The sequence below is a fragment of the Myxine glutinosa genome, chromosome 12 (assembly GCF_964187855.1).
Source record: "Myxine glutinosa chromosome 12, kmMyxGlut1.1, whole genome shotgun sequence".
Lineage (NCBI taxonomy): Eukaryota > Metazoa > Chordata > Myxini > Myxiniformes > Myxinidae > Myxine > Myxine glutinosa.
The window spans coordinates 34,379,629-34,401,638 of record NC_136272.1 but is presented as its reverse complement, the minus strand read 5'-3'; the positions used below and the strand labels follow the sequence as shown (position 1 = coordinate 34,401,638).

At 40.8% G+C, this 22,010-nt stretch overlaps 1 protein-coding gene across 2 annotated transcripts in view; it reads right to left on the bottom strand.

Annotated features, from left to right (window-relative positions):
- LOC137437973 (RING finger protein 150) overlaps positions 1 to 22,010 on the bottom strand; it is an 89,214-nt gene that overhangs the window by 38,663 nt on the left and 28,541 nt on the right. For both annotated transcript variants that reach the window (XM_068132779.2, XM_078766732.1), the window contains exon 2: positions 9,353 to 9,597. In XM_068132779.2, coding sequence (XP_067988880.1) covers positions 9,353 to 9,597 — 245 coding nt within the window. The remainder of the gene's footprint in view (positions 1 to 9,352; positions 9,598 to 22,010) is intronic.

Sequence of the window (22,010 nt, the reverse complement as noted above, 5' to 3'; positions counted from 1 at the left end):
CCTGACATCACTAGTGCAGTGCGCGTGACCTGAATTTGGAACATCAGGATGTTGGGAAAACGTGAGTGATCACATACTTTGGGTAGAGCTGCTGGTGTTCCAGGTCCGTCATCCTCTGCCATTAGTTATATTCACTTTATCCATCAATATTACTTTAATGGGCTCATGTAGAAATGCAGTACAAGTCGCTTTTCCACGAATCGAGATCTTCTGTATAGAACAAAAGTACAATAGTAATTAATAACTAGATAATAACGAGACAAGGCAATAGCTCATGACTTATCCTTGGCTTCATCTGAAAATCAGGCAACAACAAAATTTCAAACTGAAACTACACACAGCACATCAAAATAATTAAATAACGTGACAGCAGTAAGTGAGACAGAAAGAGTTTAAGAGTTTTGTGCGATAATTCAATTCGGGATTGCTTTAACATCAAATGATGAGCAACATCTCGAAAAAGACAAAACGTACATTCTTAACAAGGTAACCCTCGGCAACACACCTGGGTGGCTGCACAGTAGCTAGTTTTTGAGAGGGGGGGAGCAAGTTAAATTTTAAAGACTTGCAGGAAGAGTTTTAAGCAAGTTTTTAAATACAGTGGCAGATGTGAAATATGAAGTTGATGAGTGGCAGGTTAAAGGGGAACCCAATCAATCGCTCAGACCGCCTCGATGCGCGAATCGATCCCTTGGTGCCCTAGAAAATAGATATGATGTGGGTTTTTTTGTGATTTACGATTTATAAAGTAGGAAGTTCTGCGATAAAAAGTCTATAATCTTCTTCTTCTTCGCAATTAGCCGTTGACGTCACACTCAGAAGTCGGCTGCCATATTAATGCAAACCGAGATGGTTTCATGCTATGTCAATAGCCGAAAGATCCGAGGGTTGCCAGAAATTGGACGAGGTTTGTCCGAATTAACGGAGTGTGGATCGGGCTGTCAATATGTTCGCCTTTGTGCTCGGACCATTTTACAGAGCATTGTTATGAAACAACACAAAGCTCGGAACAAGTGTGTGTCTACCCTCAGGAGAGCCAGGAAACACTATCTCTCTACTCTCAAGAATGAACTCTCAAACCTGTCGACCTCTTCCAAATCCTGGTGGCGTCTGGTCAAATCTGTTTCTGGTGTTTGTTCCCCCTCCTTCCCCTCCCTTACCTCAAATGGCTACACAGTTGACACTGCACGTGAAAAAGCTGAATGCCTCAACTCTGTGTTTGCCTCAAAATCTTGTGTCCCAAACCCATCTCTCTCTGTTCCCACCTTTCCCAGTCGAACCCAGCTGCTCCTGGACTCTGTGTCTTTCTATCATGACAAGGTGGAGATGTTTCTGTCAAACCTCGACTCTGATTCTGCAACTGGACCAGACGGCATCAGCCCACGGGTCCTACAATCCTGCTCTGCCGCTCTTTCACACCCTCTCTCTGTTCTCTTCACCCTCTCTTTTGCTCAAGGTCATCTGCCATCAGCTTGGAAATCAGCCAACATTACCACTTTACACAAAAACGGTGCAAAAACAGAGCCTTGCAACTACAGATCAATTAGCCTGCTCCCAATAAATCAGCAAAGTCATGGAATCCATCATCGCTTCTGCTATTAAATCCTTCCTCTTCTCCAAAGGCTTGATCTCTGATCATCAATTTGGATTCAGACCAGGTCATTCTACTCTGGACGTGCTGCTTTTGCTGTCTCAACAATGGATGGAGGTCCTCAATGCCAAACAGGAAATCAGAGCTGTCTCCCATTACATATATCATGCCTTCGATATGGTCTGGCACCCAGCTCTGATCACCAAACTCTCCTCTAATGGTATCCATGGAAATCTCGACGCATGGCTTGCGGATTTCCTCACCGGTCGCAGTCAACGTGTGGTCCTGAATGGAATTCTCTCATCTCCTCTTCCTGTCCAGGCTGGAGTTCCCCAAGGCAGTGTTCTGGGCCCTGTGCTTTTTCTGGTCTTCATCAATGATCTTTCTGACTCTCTGGAAAATCCTCCATCTCTTTGCTGATGACGTCACTCTCTGCCTCTCCATATCTAATCCCTCAGATCGGCAGTCTGCAGCACCTTCACTCTCTGCAGACCTGGAAAAAATCACAGACTGGTCAAACAAGTGTAATATGTCTTTCAATCCTGATAAATCTCACTCTCTTACGATGTCTCTCCGAAATGACCGTCTAGAAACCCTCCCTGCCACTTTCTCAACAATCCTCTTAAAGAAGATCTGTCACTCAAGCTTTTGGGTCTCACTAGCTGCCATGATCTTTCCTGGGAAAACCACATTTCCAAGCTGGCCTGCAAAGCCAGTCGTCGACTGGGCATCCTCCGTGGTGCGAAGTCCTTTCTGGGCACTTCTGAGCTCCTCACCACATACAAGGCTTTCATCCACAGCTCAATGGAATACTGCTCTCCACTCTGGGCTGGTGCACTTGCCTCACACCTAGCTCGTCTTCACGCTGTTAAAACCAAAGCTTTCAGAATCATTGGAATCTCCCACGATGAAGCTGACTCTGAGGGCCTTTCACTCACTCACCGCAGGCAGGTTGGTGGTCTTTCTGTCTTCCACTGACTCCTCTCCGGCCTTGCTCCCCCAGCTCTGTTTGTACTCTGTCCCCCAAATATTCCTTCAGGACGCACAAGATCTGCCATTCCTTAGGCATAATTTGACTTCTCTATTTTGGGGGGGGGGGGGGGGGGGGCAGGGGGGAAGGACTTAATATTAATAATGGTTAGCTAGGTCTGACTTCCAAAATTTTGTTTAGTGTACGTGAAATCACAAATACAGTTTACGTTCATTATTGTTACACTCATGTTTAAATATGGGATGTTTTTATCTGAATTGCAAACTACTGTAAAAAATTAAAAAAATTAAGGTGGGGCATTGCCCCCCCCCCCCCCCCCCCCAATTCTGTCGGTACTGCCGTCAACCCTTTTCCGGTGAAACTGCAAAAATCTAGACTCTCTGCTCACCTTCACTCTTCATTCCTTTTTTCTCCCACCTCTGGAACAAACTCCCACATTCTCTTCAATCCCACTCCTCCATCCAGGTCTTTAAAACAGCTGTTCACCACCATCTCTTATCTTCCCCCATCCAAAACCTTGATCTTTTCTACCCCCCGTTAATATTCCCCAAATCCACCTTTTTCAATCTCCGACTTCATTCCTGAGATTCCTAGTAGTGTCCACTTGTTTTATACAGTGTGCCCCTCCCCACCCATCCCCCACCCCAGCCATGTCCCTTCCACAGATCTCTCGATGTCCTTGTTCGCTACTATTGTTGTGCTTGCATGCTTCCCTCTCTCTCCCCCTCTTGTCCCCCGCTCTCTTTATTATATGTTTTATGTGTCCGTTTATGTTTTTTTGTTTAATGTGTTAGCTCAGACACGAGGCTCGACTTTGTATACAAAAAAACAACAACAAAAAAACAGAGATGGCTAGATCTTGTGGTTATCTGACACAATAAAGTGGAAGAAACAGCCATCACTCGATACTGTAAGACCATCTCTACTGAGCTACCAGCACATGTACACGGGCGATTTGAGCAGTGAATCAAACACCTGTGTTGGCTTGCCGGTGACCGATCTCACCTTGCCACCACCCTATACACCTTCTTCCCCCTCTACTGGGGCGGAACATCTACATGGCATGGATACAACACAGCACGGACACAACACAGCACGGACATGGCAGTGGGACACAGCACGGACACGACAATGACAGTGGGACACGACACAGCACGACCACAGGCACAAATGGCGTCCCAGAAAAGTTTGAAATGGGATTGCTCTATAACATTCAGGACACTAGGGCAGGCTGCTTTGGGGGAACAAAGCATTCATTGCTCATTTGGTTGGTGGTGTCCGAGTGTGCCTGGGCAGTATCAGAGTGTGCCTGGGCGGTGTCAGAGTGTGCCTGGGCAGTGTCAGAGTGTGCCTGGGCAGTGTCAGAGTGTGCCTGGGTGGTGCCAGTGTGCCTGGGCGGTGTCAGAGTGTGCCTGGGCGGTGTCCGAGTGTGCCAGGGCGGTGTCTGAGTGTGCCAGGGTGGTGTCCGAGTGTGCCAGGGCGGTGTCCGAGTGTGCCAGGGTGGTGTCCGAGTGTGCCAGGGTGGTGTCCGAGTGTGCCAGGGTGGTGTCCGAGTGTGCCAGGGTGGTGTCCGAATGTGCCTGGATGGTGTCCAACTGTGTCGTGTTGGGTCTTTACTGTGTCATGTCCACACTGTGTCATGTCTGTGCAGGGTCCTGCTCTGTTGTGTCTGTGCTGTATCCATGCTGTGTCATGTCTGTGCTGTGTCGTGTCTGTGCTGTGTCATGCCTGTGCAGGGTCCTGCTCTGTCTTGTCCGTGCTGTGTCGTGCCGTATTCATTTTGGAGATAAATAGCTGATTTCTCAATTAATACAAAACCCCTGATAAACAGTCAATTGAACAGAAAAGCAAAACCTACAAATCTGTAGTGAACATGTGACCGGCGCATTCATCTTCACTACTAACACCAACATCTTCACTAAAACCATCTTCGTCTGAATCGCTCGCATAAGGCTCGAAATGATAAGGCTCCACAACTCCCCTGAAAGCGTTTCCATCACTAATTTTGTCTCCAGTAGTTTCTTCAAAATGCCACTGATCAGTTTCAACAAACTGAGAACCTTCATAGTTGCTAATGATGGTGAAATAAGTATGAAAACAGCTCGACATGCACTGTTTTCTGTGTAAAACCACCATTTTGGATCAAGGTGAGTTCATAGTGTGACGTCACTGCTGAAATCTAAAATCGACACTTTATAGATTTTTTCGATACTTTGTGATTGGCAAAAAATATTTAATTTTTTTTTCCCTTCAAATTAGGCCACGATTAATGATTTTCAATGGTTTTCAGAAAAAAAAAATTGCATTTGGGTTCCCCTTTATGAGTCCTTAATATTAATCCGAATTCTGTGGAAGCAGCTCTTAATATAACTTAACTTTGAACTAAATTTCATGTATGGACCAATTTAGTCGGCCTCACATCGGTGTTTCAGAAGACAAATGAAATATAAATTCCCCATCCCACACTAAAACCTTCAAGGTAATGTTACATTTGTAGGGGGTAGGCAATACCGTAGTCCAGGTAGAATGCATAGATTAGTGTGCTCCGACTGCCGTGAAAAAGAAGAAACCTTGATGTATCATAAGTAGGAAATTTGTGTCGACCGGATGTTGTGTAAGTGTATCTTCGTCCTCATGAGCGGGGTGGGGTTTGTTAATTAGTGAGGGATTATGGGTAATTAATCCCCTGTATGTAATTGCCTCTGTAATCTTTTCCTGTGCTCCTTAGGACACCACACTACGGACACCGAGTAAGACATCGGCCATTGATGATACTAATTAAAAAACCAACCAGAAACCAGGCATCAAGCACGACCGCTGATAACACCGACTTGGTGAGCGCAGAGACACAAAAGCTCCGTAAAGCCACGCCTCAAAGAGCAGTGATGGGCAGGGATTTAATTGGCACAGGGGCTGGTAAGATGGGACTATGGGATTGGTGAAGCAGGCATGGATGACGTCAGAGCCGCGTGTACAAAATAGTTGGAGCGGCGAACATTGTTTTTCTTGGGTCCAGACTTTGTTGCTGAACAGTCGCTGAAAAGCTCTCTCTCAGCATCGACATTTTATCTCTCTCAGCATCGACATTTTATCTCTCTCAGCATCGACATTTTATCTCTCCTGGACACCACCCTGGCACACTAGAGCATCGACGTCCTTTTGGCTCTTCTCATTTTGGGATCTGGTGGTGAACAGTCGCTATTGCTCTTGCGAAAGGAAGCTTCATTGCGAACGGTCGTTGTCCGACATCTTGCTAGTGGTCGTGAGGAGGCGGAACTGTGGATGGAGAGCTGCGGTTTCCGTGCAGAGATCGTGAGTACAAGCACGGCTGGAGGAGTGAGCTGCATGCCAAGGCCATTCGCTTCGCGCACGGAGCCAGAAGTGAGCGGGCCGCACGGGAGGCCTACTTCGTGCCAATGAGCATGTTTCGCGCACAAAGACGTAAAGGCCTCAGACGATCTTTGATGATTCCTGACGAGATACACCAGCCGATTTGAGCTAAGTGCCCACTAAATAACACATATTTATTTTCCAGTTATTTTATCCTTTGTCTATATTTGGGTCTGTGTGGGAGCGCTCCAATTAGGAATATAGTTTCATTTATCTTGCATTTTCTTTGTTACTGGCATTTTTGGTTAATAAAGCCGGCATTTTCTTGTACATTTTAAACCTGTGTCGGTTTAATTAATTATTGCAGGTTTGAGGACTGCCGGTGGGATCAGTGAAGGTAAGTGCTCTTCTGTCTCTCCCCCCACGTGTATTCTCCGCTATATTTTGACTGAATGCCTCGGCGTTAAAGCTTGTTCGGCAATCCGTTTCCTTGGAAGATTTTTAATCAGCAGGAACACGACAGTATGTTGACATTCCTAAATTAATGAAAAGTAACAAGACCATATTAAATATTTAGGAATGATGATGATGAATGTTTCCAATGCCTTGTCTAGCACATCTATATCAAGCCAACAATCAGGTGTAAGTTCGTTTCAAGTTAGATCAGTGTTCAGTATGTGCGTCTTGTCAGGGCTATGTACAGGATTTGTACTCTCAGGAAACTATAGTTGTGCACAAAGTTAATTATTTATTATTGCTGTGCTATGTTATTGTCATTTATATTAGTCCCCAAACGGGCATCAGCCTGGCTGGGGGTTGTATTTTGGGTTCCGTCAGTCTGTCCGTCCATCCAGTCTGTCCGTCCATCCGTCCATCCACTGTCTCTACTCGAAAATGACTGGACACATTCCTTTCATATTCAACACATGCATGCAATAATATCGAAGCATGAGACACACACGTCAAATTTGGAATGTTGGCAATTAAATTTTTATTTTTATTTTTAGAGGAGAGAATAGTACAGAGATGTATATAATTATTATCTCACCATTATTTATTTATATACACTTTAACATCTCTACCAGCAACGCACAACTTTGAATTACCATCTCCACGACCTACATACTACCCTGAATTCTTTATTTATGTACATTTTACCATATCCACTATCTACAGGGTGGCCACAAATTGGGGAATCAGTATATTGGAATGAATGTTATCGAATTGATCCCACACTTGGTGGCTACCCTGTACAAGCACTTGTTTATTTATATATTTCAATGTAAAATCTACACGTCACATTTTAAGGTGTAGTTGTACAGGAGCTGTGTCCTCCTTGGATTGGAATAGTTAAAACTGTTAGCTATTAAAGTGGAGGCATCTCCTTTTCCTGCCATCATGCTATTTGGAATCACTTAAAGAACCGTTCGCAACAACGGGCTTTCTCCTCATATTTGCCTTTAAAATTAACTAATCACCACTCGGCTATTGAGAGCCATGTCTGTCCCATGTCTATGGGGATCTTGAAGACGTTGACACACACCATGGGAGCGACACTTGTCCGAATGGGATTTTATCCATCCTGTTCAAGGGAGAACTGGGACCATAACTGGTCAATACAAATAAATGAATGACATTCTTAAAATTTGTTGATGTAGTTATTTCTAATCTCCCCATACACATTGCCTTTAGAATGACAGTCAGCCAGGAATCAATGAAAATATACAAATATACAGACTTGGCATTTAATATGGAATTTTATTTTTGTGGGGGTGAACTTACTTTTCAAGATGTCTTTGAACCAAAAGTTCATTGGAATTATGTTGAAATTATTCTAGATTTTGTTAATGTGACCTTTAAAAGAAACAAAAACCACACTTGACATTTCGAAACAAATAAATTGATCCTTGAAAGTGATGTAAACTGATATTGAACTCAATTCACGGACAGTACTGTGTTAAGCTTCTGTACGTTTTCCAGAAGTATCTCTTTATTTTGCACATTAGCCAAATTTTTTTTTAACAAAAACAAAAGTTAAATTACGACTGGGATTACGGACAGTAAAATTACAGTTCAGTACTTCGTGTAACCCCCACGAGCATTCAGGAGAGCACGTACACGTTGAGGCATGCTGTTCACGAGATTTGCCAAGGTTTGGACAGGAATCACTTGCCATGCAGTGACAATAGCCTGCTGCAATTCACGCACAGAGGTCGGCTGCTGGTCCAAGTGGTCGATTTGACGCGTTAATTCTGCCCACAAGTTCTCTATCGGATTCATATCCAGGGACATGGCAGGCCACTCCATATGCTCTACACCACGGTCAGCAAGAAAGTGTTGGATCATGCGAGCACGATGAGGCCGTGTATTGTCATCTTGGAAGACAAAATTTCCTCGAAAGGCTGCACGAGCAAATGGAAGCAATGTTTCTTCCAGAATGGCCCTGTACTTGAACTGGTTCAGGTTTCCATTCAGAACAACCAGGTCAGTTTTGCCCCCTGCATGAAAAGCAGCCCAAACGGTCACCCCACCACCTCCAGCTTGGACTCTTGGCACTATACAATCTTTGTTGTAGGCTTCATGCACTTGTCTGCGCACTCGGACGCGGCCATCTTGACGATAGACCAGAAATCTAGACTCGTTACTGAAGATCACGTGATTCCAGTGTCCTGGCTGCCATTGACGGTGCTCTCTAGCCCACTGCAATCGGCGCTGGCGGTATTGTCTGGTCAGGCGTGCCTTTCTCAGGGGACGCCTGGCACGATAGCCTGCTTGAACCAGTCGTTGGTTGACTAGCCTTCTGGATACAGGCACATTTGTCAGTTGCTGCCACTCAGCCCTAAGCCGATTAGCTGACTTGGTACGGCCATTGCGGACTAACCGGTGCAGCTGGCGATCATCCCTCCTTGTGGTTCTGCGGACACGTCCTGGCCTCGGTATTGGAGTCGGGACACCCCTCTGAGCATTTCGTTTCAGGATCTTTGACACCTGACCTTGAGTGATGCCATACTGCCGAGCAATAGCACGCTGTTTCATGCCGTAATTTCGTAAAGCCACCACTCCATGACAAACAGCATTGTCGAGTTGACGGACCATCTCCAGAGGAAGCGACAATAACTTTTGGAGACGTGCAGCAGTTGTTTTCCACTAATACAGAACGCAATAACCCTTGTATACCCGACTGTGAAGCCAATCATCAAATGCACCTGTCCGTACATTTTGCCACGCCACCTGTGATATAATCCTGTTGTTGACTTCTTGCTGCGACAGACAATCAGTGACATGGTTCTTTCAACAAATAAATCACCAAAGTGTAAAAGAAACTCACCAGATTGATATACCGAGTTCAGAAAGTAAACCCAAGTCAAGAAAAAAAAAAATTCCATATTAAATGCCAAGTCTGTATATGCAATGGTAGGTGCAAAAGGAAAAACGAGTACCTGGTTACGGTAGTGCACAGTGGCATAGTATAACCTGTGAAAATAGTAGAAAATAAGCCAAGCGAGTGAGACGACCATGAGCAGTATGAAAGATATCGACACGAAGACCACCGAAGGACCACGGATGTACTGAGCATGCTGCGCTCCACACGTGATGCACACCCATGCAGTGGAATTTAGCATCAACTGCTGCATCATGAGGCCTTGCCAATGAGGAATCATCAGTGCTACGATGTCCCCGGTACCTGACAGGATAGGTGGCGGGGAACGGGAAGAGTTAAGATTTGGGTCTGTGTGGGGAAAAACATTCTACCTTAAATAATCATGCATCACTTAAAGTTAAAACAAGGGGGCAAAAAACACTTTTTTCAATCAAATACTATGTAGTACAAAGATGAAAACATTGACTAACGTTTCATGGATTTAAGAATTGTAATAATACCTGAAATCAATTAAAATGTGTCCGATATTATCAATTTTAATTAAAAATTTACTAAAATTGATTGGAATTAATTACAAAATGAAACACCTAAAAATTCACACATTCGTTTATCTAAATTTATTCACAGATAAAAGTTCACATGCCGGTATAGTAAGGAATCCTGTGGAGATAATGCTGTCTCTCGTGCCGGTAAAGAACCCCGTGGAAAGAAAGCTGTTTATCATGTCGGTAAAGAACCCATGGAGAGAATGCTGCTTATCGTGTCGGTAAGGAAACCGTGGAGAGAATGCCGTCTCTCGTGACAGTAAGGAACCCTGGGGAAGAATGCTGTCTCTCGTGATAGTAAGGAACCCTGGGGAAGATACTGTCTCACGTGATAGTAAGGAACCCATGGAGAGAATGCCGTCTCTCGTGATAGTAAGGAACCCTGGGGAAGAATGCCGTCTCTCGTGCCAGTAAGGAACCCTGTGGAGAGAAGGCCGTTTATCCTGTTGGTAAATAATCCCATGGAGAGAAAGCTATTTATCATGTTGGTAAATAATCCCATGGAGAGAAAGCTATTTATCATGTTGGTAAATAATCCCATGGAGAGAAAGCTATTTATCATGTTGGTAAATAATCCCATGGAGAGAAAGCTGTTTATCATGTTGGTAAATAATCCCATGGAGAGAAAGCTGTTTATCATGTTGGTAAATAATCCCATGGAGAGAAAGCTATTTATCATGTTGGTAAATAATCCCATGGAGAGAAAGCTATTTATCATGTTGGTAAATAATCCCATGGAGAGAAAGCTATTTATCATGTTGGTAAATAATCCCATGGAGAGAAAGCTATTTATCATGTTGGTAAATAATCCCATGGAGAGAAAGCTATTTATCATGTTGGTAAATAATCCCATGGAGAGAAAGCTGTTTATCATGTTGGTAAATAATCCCATGGAGAGAAAGCTGTTTATCATGTTGGTAAATAATCCCATGGAGAGAAAGCTGTATGTCGTGTTGGTAAATAATCCCATGGAGAGAAAGCTGTTTATCATGTTGGTAAATAATCCCATGGAGAGAAAGCTATTTATCATGTTGGTAAATAATCCCATGGAGAGAAAGCTATTTATCATGTTGGTAAATAATCCCATGGAGAGAAAGCTATTTATCATGTTGGTAAATAATCCCATGGAGAGAAAGCTGTTTATCATGTTGGTAAATAATCCCATGGAGAGAAAGCTGTTTATCATGTTGGTAAATAATCCCATGGACAGAAAGCTGTATGTCGTGTTGGTAAAAAATCCCATGGAGAGAAAGCTGTTTATCGTGTTGGTAAAAAATCCCATGGAGAGAAAGCTGTTTACCATGTTGGTAAATAATCCCATGGAGAGAAAGCTGTTTCTCGTGTCGGTAAATAATCCCATGGAGAGAAAGCTGTTTATCATGTTGGTAAATAATCCCATGGAGAGAAAGCTGTTTCTCGTGTCGGTAAATAATCCCATGGAGAGAAAGCTGTTTATCATGTTGGTAAATAATCCCATGGAGAGAAAGCTATTTATCATGTTGGTAAATAATCCCGTGGAGAGAAAGCTGTTTATCATGTTGGTAAATAATCCTCTGGAGTGAAAGCTGTTTATCATGTTGGTAAATAATCCCATGGAGAGAAAGCTGTTTATCATGTTGGTAAATAATCCCATGGAGAGAAAGCTGTTTATCATGTTGGTAAATAATCCCATGGAGAGAAAGCTGTTTATCATGTTGGTAAATAATCCCATAGAGAGAAAGCTATTTATCATGTTGGTAAATAATCCCGTGGAGAGAAAGCTGTTTATCATGTTGGTAAATAATCCTCTGGAGTGAAAGCTGTTTATCATGTTGGTAAATAATCCCATGGAGAGAAAGCTGTTTATCATGTTGGTAAATAATCCCATGGAGAGAAAGCTATTTATCATGTTGGTAAATAATCCCATGGAGAGAAAGCTATTTATCATGTTGGTAAATAATCCCATGGAGAGAAAGCTGTTTATCATGTCGGTAAATAATCCCATGGAGAGAAAGCTGTTTATCATGTTGGTAAATAATCACATGGAGAGAAAGCTGTTTATCATGTTGGTAAATAATCCCATGGAGAGAAAGCTATTTATCATGTTGGTAAATAATCCCATGGAGTGAAAGCTGTTTATCATGTTGGTAAATAATCCCATGGAGAGAAAGCTGTTTATCATGTTGGTAAATAATCCCATGGAGAGAAAGCTGTTTATCGTGTTGGTAAATAATCCCATGGAGAGAAAGCTGTTTATCGTGTCGGTAAATAATCCCATGGAGAGAAAGCTGTTTATCATGTCGGTAAATAATCCCATAGAGAGAAAGCTATTTATCATGTCGGTTAATAATCCCATGGAGAGAAAGCTGTTTATCATGTTGGTAAATAATCCCATGGAGAGAAAGCTGTTGATCATGTTGGTAAATAATCCCATGGAGAGAAAGCTGTTTATCGTGTTGGTAAATAATCCCATGGAGAGAAAGCTGTTTATCATGTTGGTAAATAATCCTCTGGAGTGAAAGCTGTTTATCATGTCGGTAAATAATCCCATGGAGAGAAAGCTGTTTATCGTGTCGGTAAATAATCCCATGGATAGAAAGCTATTTATCATATTGGTAAATAATCCCATGGAGAGAAAGGTGTTTCTCGTGTCGGTAAATAATCCCATGGAGAGAAAGCTATTTATCATGTTGGTAAATAATCCCATGGAGAGAAAGCTGTTTATCATGTCGGTAAATAATCCCATGGAGAGAAAGCTGCTTTTCATGTTGGTAAATAATCCCATGGAGAGAAAGCTGTTTATCATGTCGGTAAATAATCCCATGGAGAGAAAGCTGTTTATCATGTCGGTAAATAATCCCATGGAGAGAAAGCTGCTTATCATGTTGGTAAATAATCCCATGGAGAGAAAGCTGTTTATCATGTCGGTAAATAATCCCATGCAGAGAAAGCTGCTTATCATGTTGGTAAATAATCCCATGGAGTGAAAGCTGTTTATCATGTTGGTAAAAAATCCCATGGAGAGAAAGCTGTTTATCATGTTGGTAAATAATCCCATGGAGAGAAAGCTGTTTATCGTGTTGGTAAATAATCCCATGGAGAGAAAGCTGTTTATCATGTTGGTAAATAATCCCATGGAGAGAAAGCTGTTTATCATGTCGGTAAATAATCCCATGGAGAGAAAGCTGTTTATCATGTTGGTAAATAATCCCATGAGGAGAAAGCTATTTATCATGTCGGTAAATAATCCCATGGAGAGAAAGCTGTTTCTCGTGTCGGTAAATAATCCCATGGAGAGAAAGCTGTTTATCATGTCGGTAAATAATCCCATAGAGAGAAAGCTATTTATCATGTTGGTAAATAATCCCATGGAGAGAAAGCTGTTTCTCGTGTCGGTAAATAATCCCATGGAGAGAAAGCTGTTTCTCGTGTCGGTAAATAATCCCATGGAGAGAAAGCTGTTTATCGTGTCGGTAAATAATCCCATGGAGAGAAAGCTGTTTATCGTGTCGGTAAATAATCCCATGGAGAGAAAGCTGTTTATCATGTCGGTAAATAATCCCATGGAGAGAAAGCTGTTTATCATGTTGGTAAATAATCCCATGGAGAGAAAGCTGTTTATCATGTCGGTAAATAATCCCATGGAGAGAAAGCTGTTTATCGTGTCGGTAAATAATCCCATGGAGAGAAAGCTGTTTATCATGTCGGTAAATAATCCCATAGAGAGAAAGCTATTTATCATGTCGGTAAATAATCCCATGGAGAGAAAGCTGTTTATCATGTCGGTAAATAATCCCATAGAGAGAAAGCTGTTTATCGTGTTGGTAAATAATCCCATGGAGAGAAAGCTGTTTATCATGTTGGTAAATAATCCCATGGAGAGAAAGCTGTTTATCGTGTTGGTAAATAATCCCATGGAGAGAAAGCTGTTTATCGTGTCGGTAAATAATCCCATGGATAGAAAGCTATTTATCATGTCGGTAAATAATCCCATGGAGAGAAAGCTGTTTATCGTGTCGGTAAATAATCCCATGGATAGAAAGCTATTTATCATGTTGGTAAATAATCCCATGGAGAGAAAGCTGTTTCTCGTGTCGGTAAATAATCCCATGGAGAGAAAGCTGTTTATCATGTTGGTAAATAATCCCATGGAGAGAAAGCTGTTTATCGTGTCGGTAAATAATCCCATGGAGAGAAAGCTGCTTATCATGTTGGTAAATAATCCCATGGAGAGAAAGCTGTTTATCGTGTTGGTAAATAATCCCATGGAGAGAAAGCTGTTTGTCATGTTGGTAAATAATCCCATGGAGAGAAAGCTGTTTATCATGTTGGTAAATAATCCCCTGGAGTGAAAGCTGTTTATCATGTTGGTAAATAATCCCATGGAGAGAAAGCTGTTTATCATGTTGGTAAATAATCCCATGGAGAGAAAGCTGTTTATCGTGTTGGTAAATAATCCCATGCAGAGAAAGCTGTTTATCATGTTGGTAAATAATCCCATGGAGAGAAAGCTGATTATCATGTTGGTAAATAATCCCATGGAGAGAAAGCTATTTATCATGTTGGTAAATAATCCCATGGAGAGAAAGCTGTTTATCGTGTTGGTAAATAATCCCATGGAGAGAAAGCTGTTTATCATGTTGGTAAATAATCCCATGGAGAGAAAGCTGTTTATCGTGTCGGTAAATAATCCCATGGAGAGAAAGCTGTTTATCATGTTGGTAAATAATCCCATGGAGAGAAAGCTGTTTATCATGTTGGTAAATAATCCCATGGAGAGAAAGCTGTTTATCGTGTTGGTAAATAATCCCATGGAGAGAAAGCTGTTTATCATGTTGGTAAATAATCCCATGGAGAGAAAGCTGTTTATCGTGTTGGTAAATAATCCCATGGAGAGAAAGCTGTTTATCATGTTGGTAAATAATCCTCTGGAGTGAAAGCTGTTTATCATGTCGGTAAATAATCCCATGGAGAGAAAGCTGTTTATCGTGTCGGTAAATAATCCCATGGATAGAAAGCTATTTATCATATTGGTAAATAATCCCATGGAGAGAAAGCTGTTTCTCGTGTCGGTAAATAATCCCATGGAGAGAAAGCTGTTTATCATGTTGGTAAATAATCCCATGGAGAGAAAGCTGTTTATCATGTCGGTAAATAATCCCATGGAGAGAAAGCTGTTTATCATGTTGGTAAATAATCCCATGGAGAGAAAGCTGTTTATCATGTTGGTAAATAATCCCATGGAGAGAAAGCTGTTTATCATGTTGGTAAATAATCCCATGGAGAGAAAGCTGTTTATCGTGTTGGTAAATAATCCCATGGAGAGAAAGCTGTTTATCATGTCGGTAAATAATCCCATGGAGAGAAAGCTGCTTATCATGTTGGTAAATAATCCCATGGAGAGAAAGCTGTTTATCATGTTGGTAAATAATCCCATGCAGAGAAAGCTGCTTATCATGTTGGTAAATAATCCCCTGGAGAGAAAGCTGTTTATCATGTTGGTAAATAATCCCATGGAGAGAAAGCTGTTTATCGTGTTGGTAAATAATCTCATGGAGAGAAAGCTGCTTTTCATGTTGGTAAATAATCCCATGGAGAGAAAGCTGTTTATCATGTTGGTAAATAATCCCATGGAGAGAAAGCTGTTTATCATGTCGGTAAATAATCCCATGGAGAGAAAGCTGCTTATCATGTTGGTAAATAATCCCATGGAGAGAAAGCTGTTTATCATGTTGGTAAATAATCCCATGCAGAGAAAGCTGCTTATCATGTTGGTAAATAATCCCCTGGAGAGAAAGCTGTTTATCATGTTGGTAAATAATCCCATGGAGAGAAAGCTGTTTATCGTGTTGGTAAATAATCCCATGGAGAGAAAGCTGTTTGTCATGTTGGTAAATAATCCCATGGAGAGAAAGCTGTTTATCATGTTGGTAAATAATCCTCTGGAGTGAAAGCTGTTTATCATGTTGGTAAATAATCCCATGGAGAGAAAGCTGTTTATCATGTTGGTAAATAATCCCATGGAGAGAAAGCTGTTTATCGTGTTGGTAAATAATCCCATGCAGAGAAAGCTGTTTATCATGTTGGTAAATAATCCCATGGAGAGAAAGCTGTTTATCGTGTTGGTAAATAATCCCATGCAGAGAAAGCTGTTTATCATGTTGGTAAATAATCCCATGGAGAGAAAGCTGTTTATCATGTTGGTAAATAATCCCATGGAGAGAAAGCTGTTTATCGTGTTGGTAAATAATCCCATGGAGAGAAAGCTGTTTATCGTGTCGGTAAATAATCCCATGGAGAGAAAGCTGTTTATCGTGTCGGTAAATAATCCCATGGAGAGAAAGCTGTTTATCATGTCGGTAAATAATCCCATAGAGAGAAAGCTATTTATCATGTTGGTAAATAATCCCATGGAGAGAAAGCTGTTTATCATGTTGGTAAATAATCCCATGGAGAGAAAGCTGTTGATCATGTTGGTAAATAATCCCATGGAGAGAAAGCTGTTTATCGTGTTGGTAAATAATCCCATGGAGAGAAAGCTGTTTATCATGTCGGTAAATAATCCCATGGAGAGAAAGCTGTTGATCATGTTGGTAAATAATCCCATGGAGAGAAAGCTGTTTATCGTGTTGGTAAATAATCCCATGGAGAGAAAGCTGTTGATCATGTTGGTAAATAATCCCATGGAGAGAAAGCTGTTTATCGTGTTGGTAAATAATCCCATGGAGTGAAAGCTGTTTATCATGTCGGTAAATAATCCCATGGAGAGAAAGCTGTTTATCATGTTGGTAAATAATCCCATGGAGAGAAAGCTGTTGATCATGTTGGTAAATAATCCCATGGAGAGAAAGCTGTTTATCGTGTTGGTAAATAATCCCATGGAGTGAAAGCTGTTTATCATGTCGGTAAATAATCCCATGGAGAGAAAGCTGTTTATCGTGTCGGTAAATAATCCCATGGATAGAAAGCTATTTATCATATTGGTAAATAATCCCATGGAGAGAAAGCTGTTTCTCGTGTCGGTAAATAATCCCATGGAGAGAAAGCTGTTTATCATGTTGGTAAATAATCCCATGGAGAGAAAGCTGTTGATCATGTTGGTAAATAATCCCATGGAGAGAAAGCTGTTTATCGTGTTGGTAAATAATCCCATGGAGTGAAAGCTGTTTATCATGTCGGTAAATAATCCCATGGAGAGAAAGCTGTTTATCGTGTCGGTAAATAATCCCATGGATAGAAAGCTATTTATCATATTGGTAAATAATCCCATGGAGAGAAAGCTGTTTCTCGTGTCGGTAAATAATCCCATGGAGAGAAAGCTGTTTATCATGTTGGTAAATAATCCCATGGAGAGAAAGCTGTTTATCATGTCGGTAAATAATCCCATGGAGAGAAAGCTGCTTTTCATGTTGGTAAATAATCCCATGGAGAGAAAGCTGTTTATCATGTTGGTAAATAATCCCATGGAGAGAAAGCTGTTTATCATGTCGGTAAATAATCCCATGGAGAGAAAGCTGCTTATCATGTTGGTAAATAATCCCATGGAGAGAAAGCTATTTATCATGTTGGTAAATAATCCCATGCAGAGAAAGCTGCTTATCATGTTGGTAAATAATCCCATGGAGTGAAAGCTGTTTATCATGTTGGTAAATAATCCCATGGAGAGAAAGCTGTTTATCATGTTGGTAAATAATCCCATGGAGAGAAAGCTGTTTATCGTGTTGGTAAATAATCCCATGGAGAGAAAGCTGTTTATCATGTTGGTAAATAATCCCATGGAGAGAAAGCTGTTTATCATGTCGGTAAATAATCCCATGGAGAGAAAGCTGTTTATCATGTTGGTAAATAATCCCATGGAGAGAAAGCTATTTATCATGTTGGTAAATAATCCCATGGAGAGAAAGCTGTTTCTCGTGTCGGTAAATAATCCCATGGAGAGAAAGCTGTTTATCATGTCGGTAAATAATCCCATAGAGAGAAAGCTATTTATCATGTTGGTAAATAATCCCATGGAGAGAAAGCTGTTTCTCGTGTCGGTAAATAATCCCATGGAGAGAAAGCTGTTTCTCGTGTCGGTAAATAATCCCATGGAGAGAAAGCTGTTTATCGTGTCGGTAAATAATCCCATGGAGAGAAACCTGTTTATCGTGTCGGTAAATAATCCCATGGAGAGAAAGCTGTTTATCATGTCGGTAAATAATCCCATGGAGAGAAATCTGTTTATCATGTTGGTAAATAATCCCATGGAGAGAAAGCTGTTTATCATGTTGGTAAATAATCCCATGGAGAGAAAGCTGTTTATCGTGTCGGTAAATAATCCCATGGAGAGAAAGCTGTTTATTATGTCGGTAAATAATCCCATAGAGAGAAAGCTATTTATCATGTTGGTAAATAATCCCATGGAGAGAAAGCTGTTTATCGTGTTGGTAAATAATCCCATGGAGAGAAAGCTGTTTATCATGTTGGTAAATAATCCCATGGAGAGAAAGCTGTTGATCATGTTGGTAAATAATCCCATGGAGAGAAAGCTGTTGATCATGTTGGTAAATAATCCCATGGAGAGAAAGCTGTTTATCGTGTTGGTAAATAATCCCATGGAGAGAAAGCTGTTTCTCGTGTCGGTAAATAATCCCATGGAGAGAAAGCTGTTTATCATGTTGGTAAATAATCCCATGGAGAGAAAGCTGTTTATCATGTCGGTAAATAATCCCATGGAGAGAAAGCTGCTTTTCATGTTGGTAAATAATCCCATGGAGAGAAAGCTGTTTATCATGTTGGTAAATAATCCCATGGAGAGAAAGCTGTTTATCATGTCGGTAAATAATCCCATGGAGAGAAAGCTGCTTATCATGTTGGTAAATAATCCCATGGAGAGAAAGCTATTTATCATGTTGGTAAATAATCCCATGCAGAGAAAGCTGCTTATCATGTTGGTAAATAATCCCATGGAGTGAAAGCTGTTTATCATGTTGGTAAATAATCCCATGGAGAGAAAGCTGTTTATCATGTTGGTAAATAATCCCATGGAGAGAAAGCTGTTTATCGTGTTGGTAAATAATCCCATGGAGAGAAAGCTGTTTATCATGTTGGTAAATAATCCCATGGAGAGAAAGCTGTTTATCATGTCGGTAAATAATCCCATGGAGAGAAAGCTGTTTATCATGTTGGTAAATAATCCCATGGAGAGAAAGCTATTTATCATGTTGGTAAATAATCCCATGGAGAGAAAGCTGTTTCTCGTGTCGGTAAATAATCCCATGGAGAGAAAGCTGTTTATCATGTCGGTAAATAATCCCATAGAGAGAAAGCTATTTATCATGTTGGTAAATAATCCCATGGAGAGAAAGCTGTTTCTCGTGTCGGTAAATAATCCCATGGAGAGAAAGCTGTTTCTCGTGTCGGTAAATAATCCCATGGAGAGAAAGCTGTTTATCGTGTCGGTAAATAATCCCATGGAGAGAAACCTGTTTATCGTGTCGGTAAATAATCCCATGGAGAGAAAGCTGTTTATCATGTCGGTAAATAATCCCATGGAGAGAAATCTGTTTATCATGTTGGTAAATAATCCCATGGAGAGAAAGCTGTTTATCATGTTGGTAAATAATCCCATGGAGAGAAAGCTGTTTATCGTGTCGGTAAATAATCCCATGGAGAGAAAGCTGTTTATTATGTCGGTAAATAATCCCATAGAGAGAAAGCTATTTATCATGTTGGTAAATAATCCCATGGAGAGAAAGCTGTTTATCGTGTTGGTAAATAATCCCATGGAGAGAAAGCTGTTTATCATGTTGGTAAATAATCCCATGGAGAGAAAGCTGTTGATCATGTTGGTAAATAATCCCATGGAGAGAAAGCTGTTGATCATGTTGGTAAATAATCCCATGGAGAGAAAGCTGTTTATCGTGTTGGTAAATAATCCCATGGAGTGAAAGCTGTTTATCATGTCGGTAAATAATCCCATGGAGAGAAAGCTGTTTATCGTGTCGGTAAATAATCCCATGGATAGAAAGCTATTTATCATATTGGTAAATAATCCCATGGAGAGAAAGCTGTTTCTCGTGTCGGTAAATAATCCCATGGAGAGAAAGCTGTTTATCATGTTGGTAAATAATCCCATGGAGAGAAAGCTGTTTATCATGTCGGTAAATAATCCCATGGAGAGAAAGCTGCTTTTCATGTTGGTAAATAATCCCATGGAGAGAAAGCTGTTTATCATGTTGGTAAATAATCCCATGGAGAGAAAGCTGTTTATCATGTCGGTAAATAATCCCATGGAGAGAAAGCTGCTTATCATGTTGGTAAATAATCCCATGGAGAGAAAGCTATTTATCATGTTGGTAAATAATCCCATGCAGAGAAAGCTGCTTATCATGTTGGTAAATAATCCCATGGAGTGAAAGCTGTTTATCATGTTGGTAAATAATCCCATGGAGAGAAAGCTGTTTATCATGTTGGTAAATAATCCCATGGAGAGAAAGCTGTTTATCGTGTTGGTAAATAATCCCATGGAGAGAAAGCTGTTTATCATGTTGGTAAATAATCCCATGGAGAGAAAGCTGTTTATCATGTCGGTAAATAATCCCATGGAGAGAAAGCTGTTTATCATGTTGGTAAATAATCCCATGGAGAGAAAGCTATTTATCATGTTGGTAAATAATCCCATGGAGAGAAAGCTGTTTCTCGTGTCGGTAAATAATCCCATGGAGAGAAAGCTGTTTATCATGTCGGTAAATAATCCCATAGAGAGAAAGCTATTTATCATGTTGGTAAATAATCCCATGGAGAGAAAGCTGTTTCTCGTGTCGGTAAATAATCCCATGGAGAGAAAGCTGTTTCTCGTGTCGGTAAATAATCCCATGGAGAGAAAGCTGTTTATCGTGTCGGTAAATAATCCCATGGAGAGAAACCTGTTTATCGTGTCGGTAAATAATCCCATGGAGAGAAAGCTGTTTATCATGTCGGTAAATAATCCCATGGAGAGAAATCTGTTTATCATGTTGGTAAATAATCCCATGGAGAGAAAGCTGTTTATCATGTTGGTAAATAATCCCATGGAGAGAAAGCTGTTTATCGTGTCGGTAAATAATCCCATGGAGAGAAAGCTGTTTATTATGTCAGTAAATAATCCCATAGAGAGAAAGCTATTTATCATGTTGGTAAATAATCCCATGGAGAGAAAGCTGTTTATCGTGTTGGTAAATAATCCCATGGAGAGAAAGCTGTTTATCATGTTGGTAAATAATCCTCTGGAGTGAAAGCTGTTTATAATGTCGGTAAATAATCCCATGGAGAGAAAGCTGTTTATCGTGTCGGTAAATAATCCCATGGATAGAAAGCTATTTATCATATTGGTAAATAATCCCATGGAGAGAAAGCTGTTTCTCGTGTCGGTAAATAATCCCATGGAGAGAAAGCTGTTTATCATGTTGGTAAATAATCCTATGGAGAGAAAGCTGTTCATCGTGTCGGTAAATAATCCCATGGAGAGAAAGCTGCTTATCATGTTGGTAAATAATCCCATGGAGAGAAAGCTGTTTGTCATGTTGGTAAATAATCCCCTGGAGAGAAAGCTGTTTATCATGTTGGTAAATAATCCCATGGAGAGAAAGCTGTTTATCGTGTTGGTAAATAATCCCATGGAGAGAAAGCTGTTTGTCATGTTGGTAAATAATCCCATGGAGAGAAAGCTGTTTATCATGTTGGTAAATAATCCTCTGGAGTGAAAGCTGTTTATCATGTTGGTAAATAATCCCATGGAGAGAAAGCTGTTTATCATGTTGGTAAATAATCCCATGGAGAGAAAGCTGTTTATCGTGTTGGTAAATAATCCCATGCAGTGAAAGCTGTTTATCATGTTGGCAAATAATCCCATGGAGAGAAAGCTGATTATCATGTTGGTAAATAATCCCATGGAGAGAAAGCTATTTATCATGTTGGTAAATAATCCCATGGAGAGAAAGCTGTTTATCGTGTCGGTAAATAATCCCATGGAGAGAAAGCTGTTTATCATGTTGGTAAATAATCCCATGGAGAGAAAGCTGTTTATCATGTTGGTAAATAATCCCATGGAGAGAAAGCTATTTATCATGTTGGTAAATAATCCCATGGAGAGAAAGCTATTTATCATGTTGGTAAATCATCCCATGGAGAGAAAGCTGTTTATCGTGTCGGTAAATAATCCCATGGAGAGAA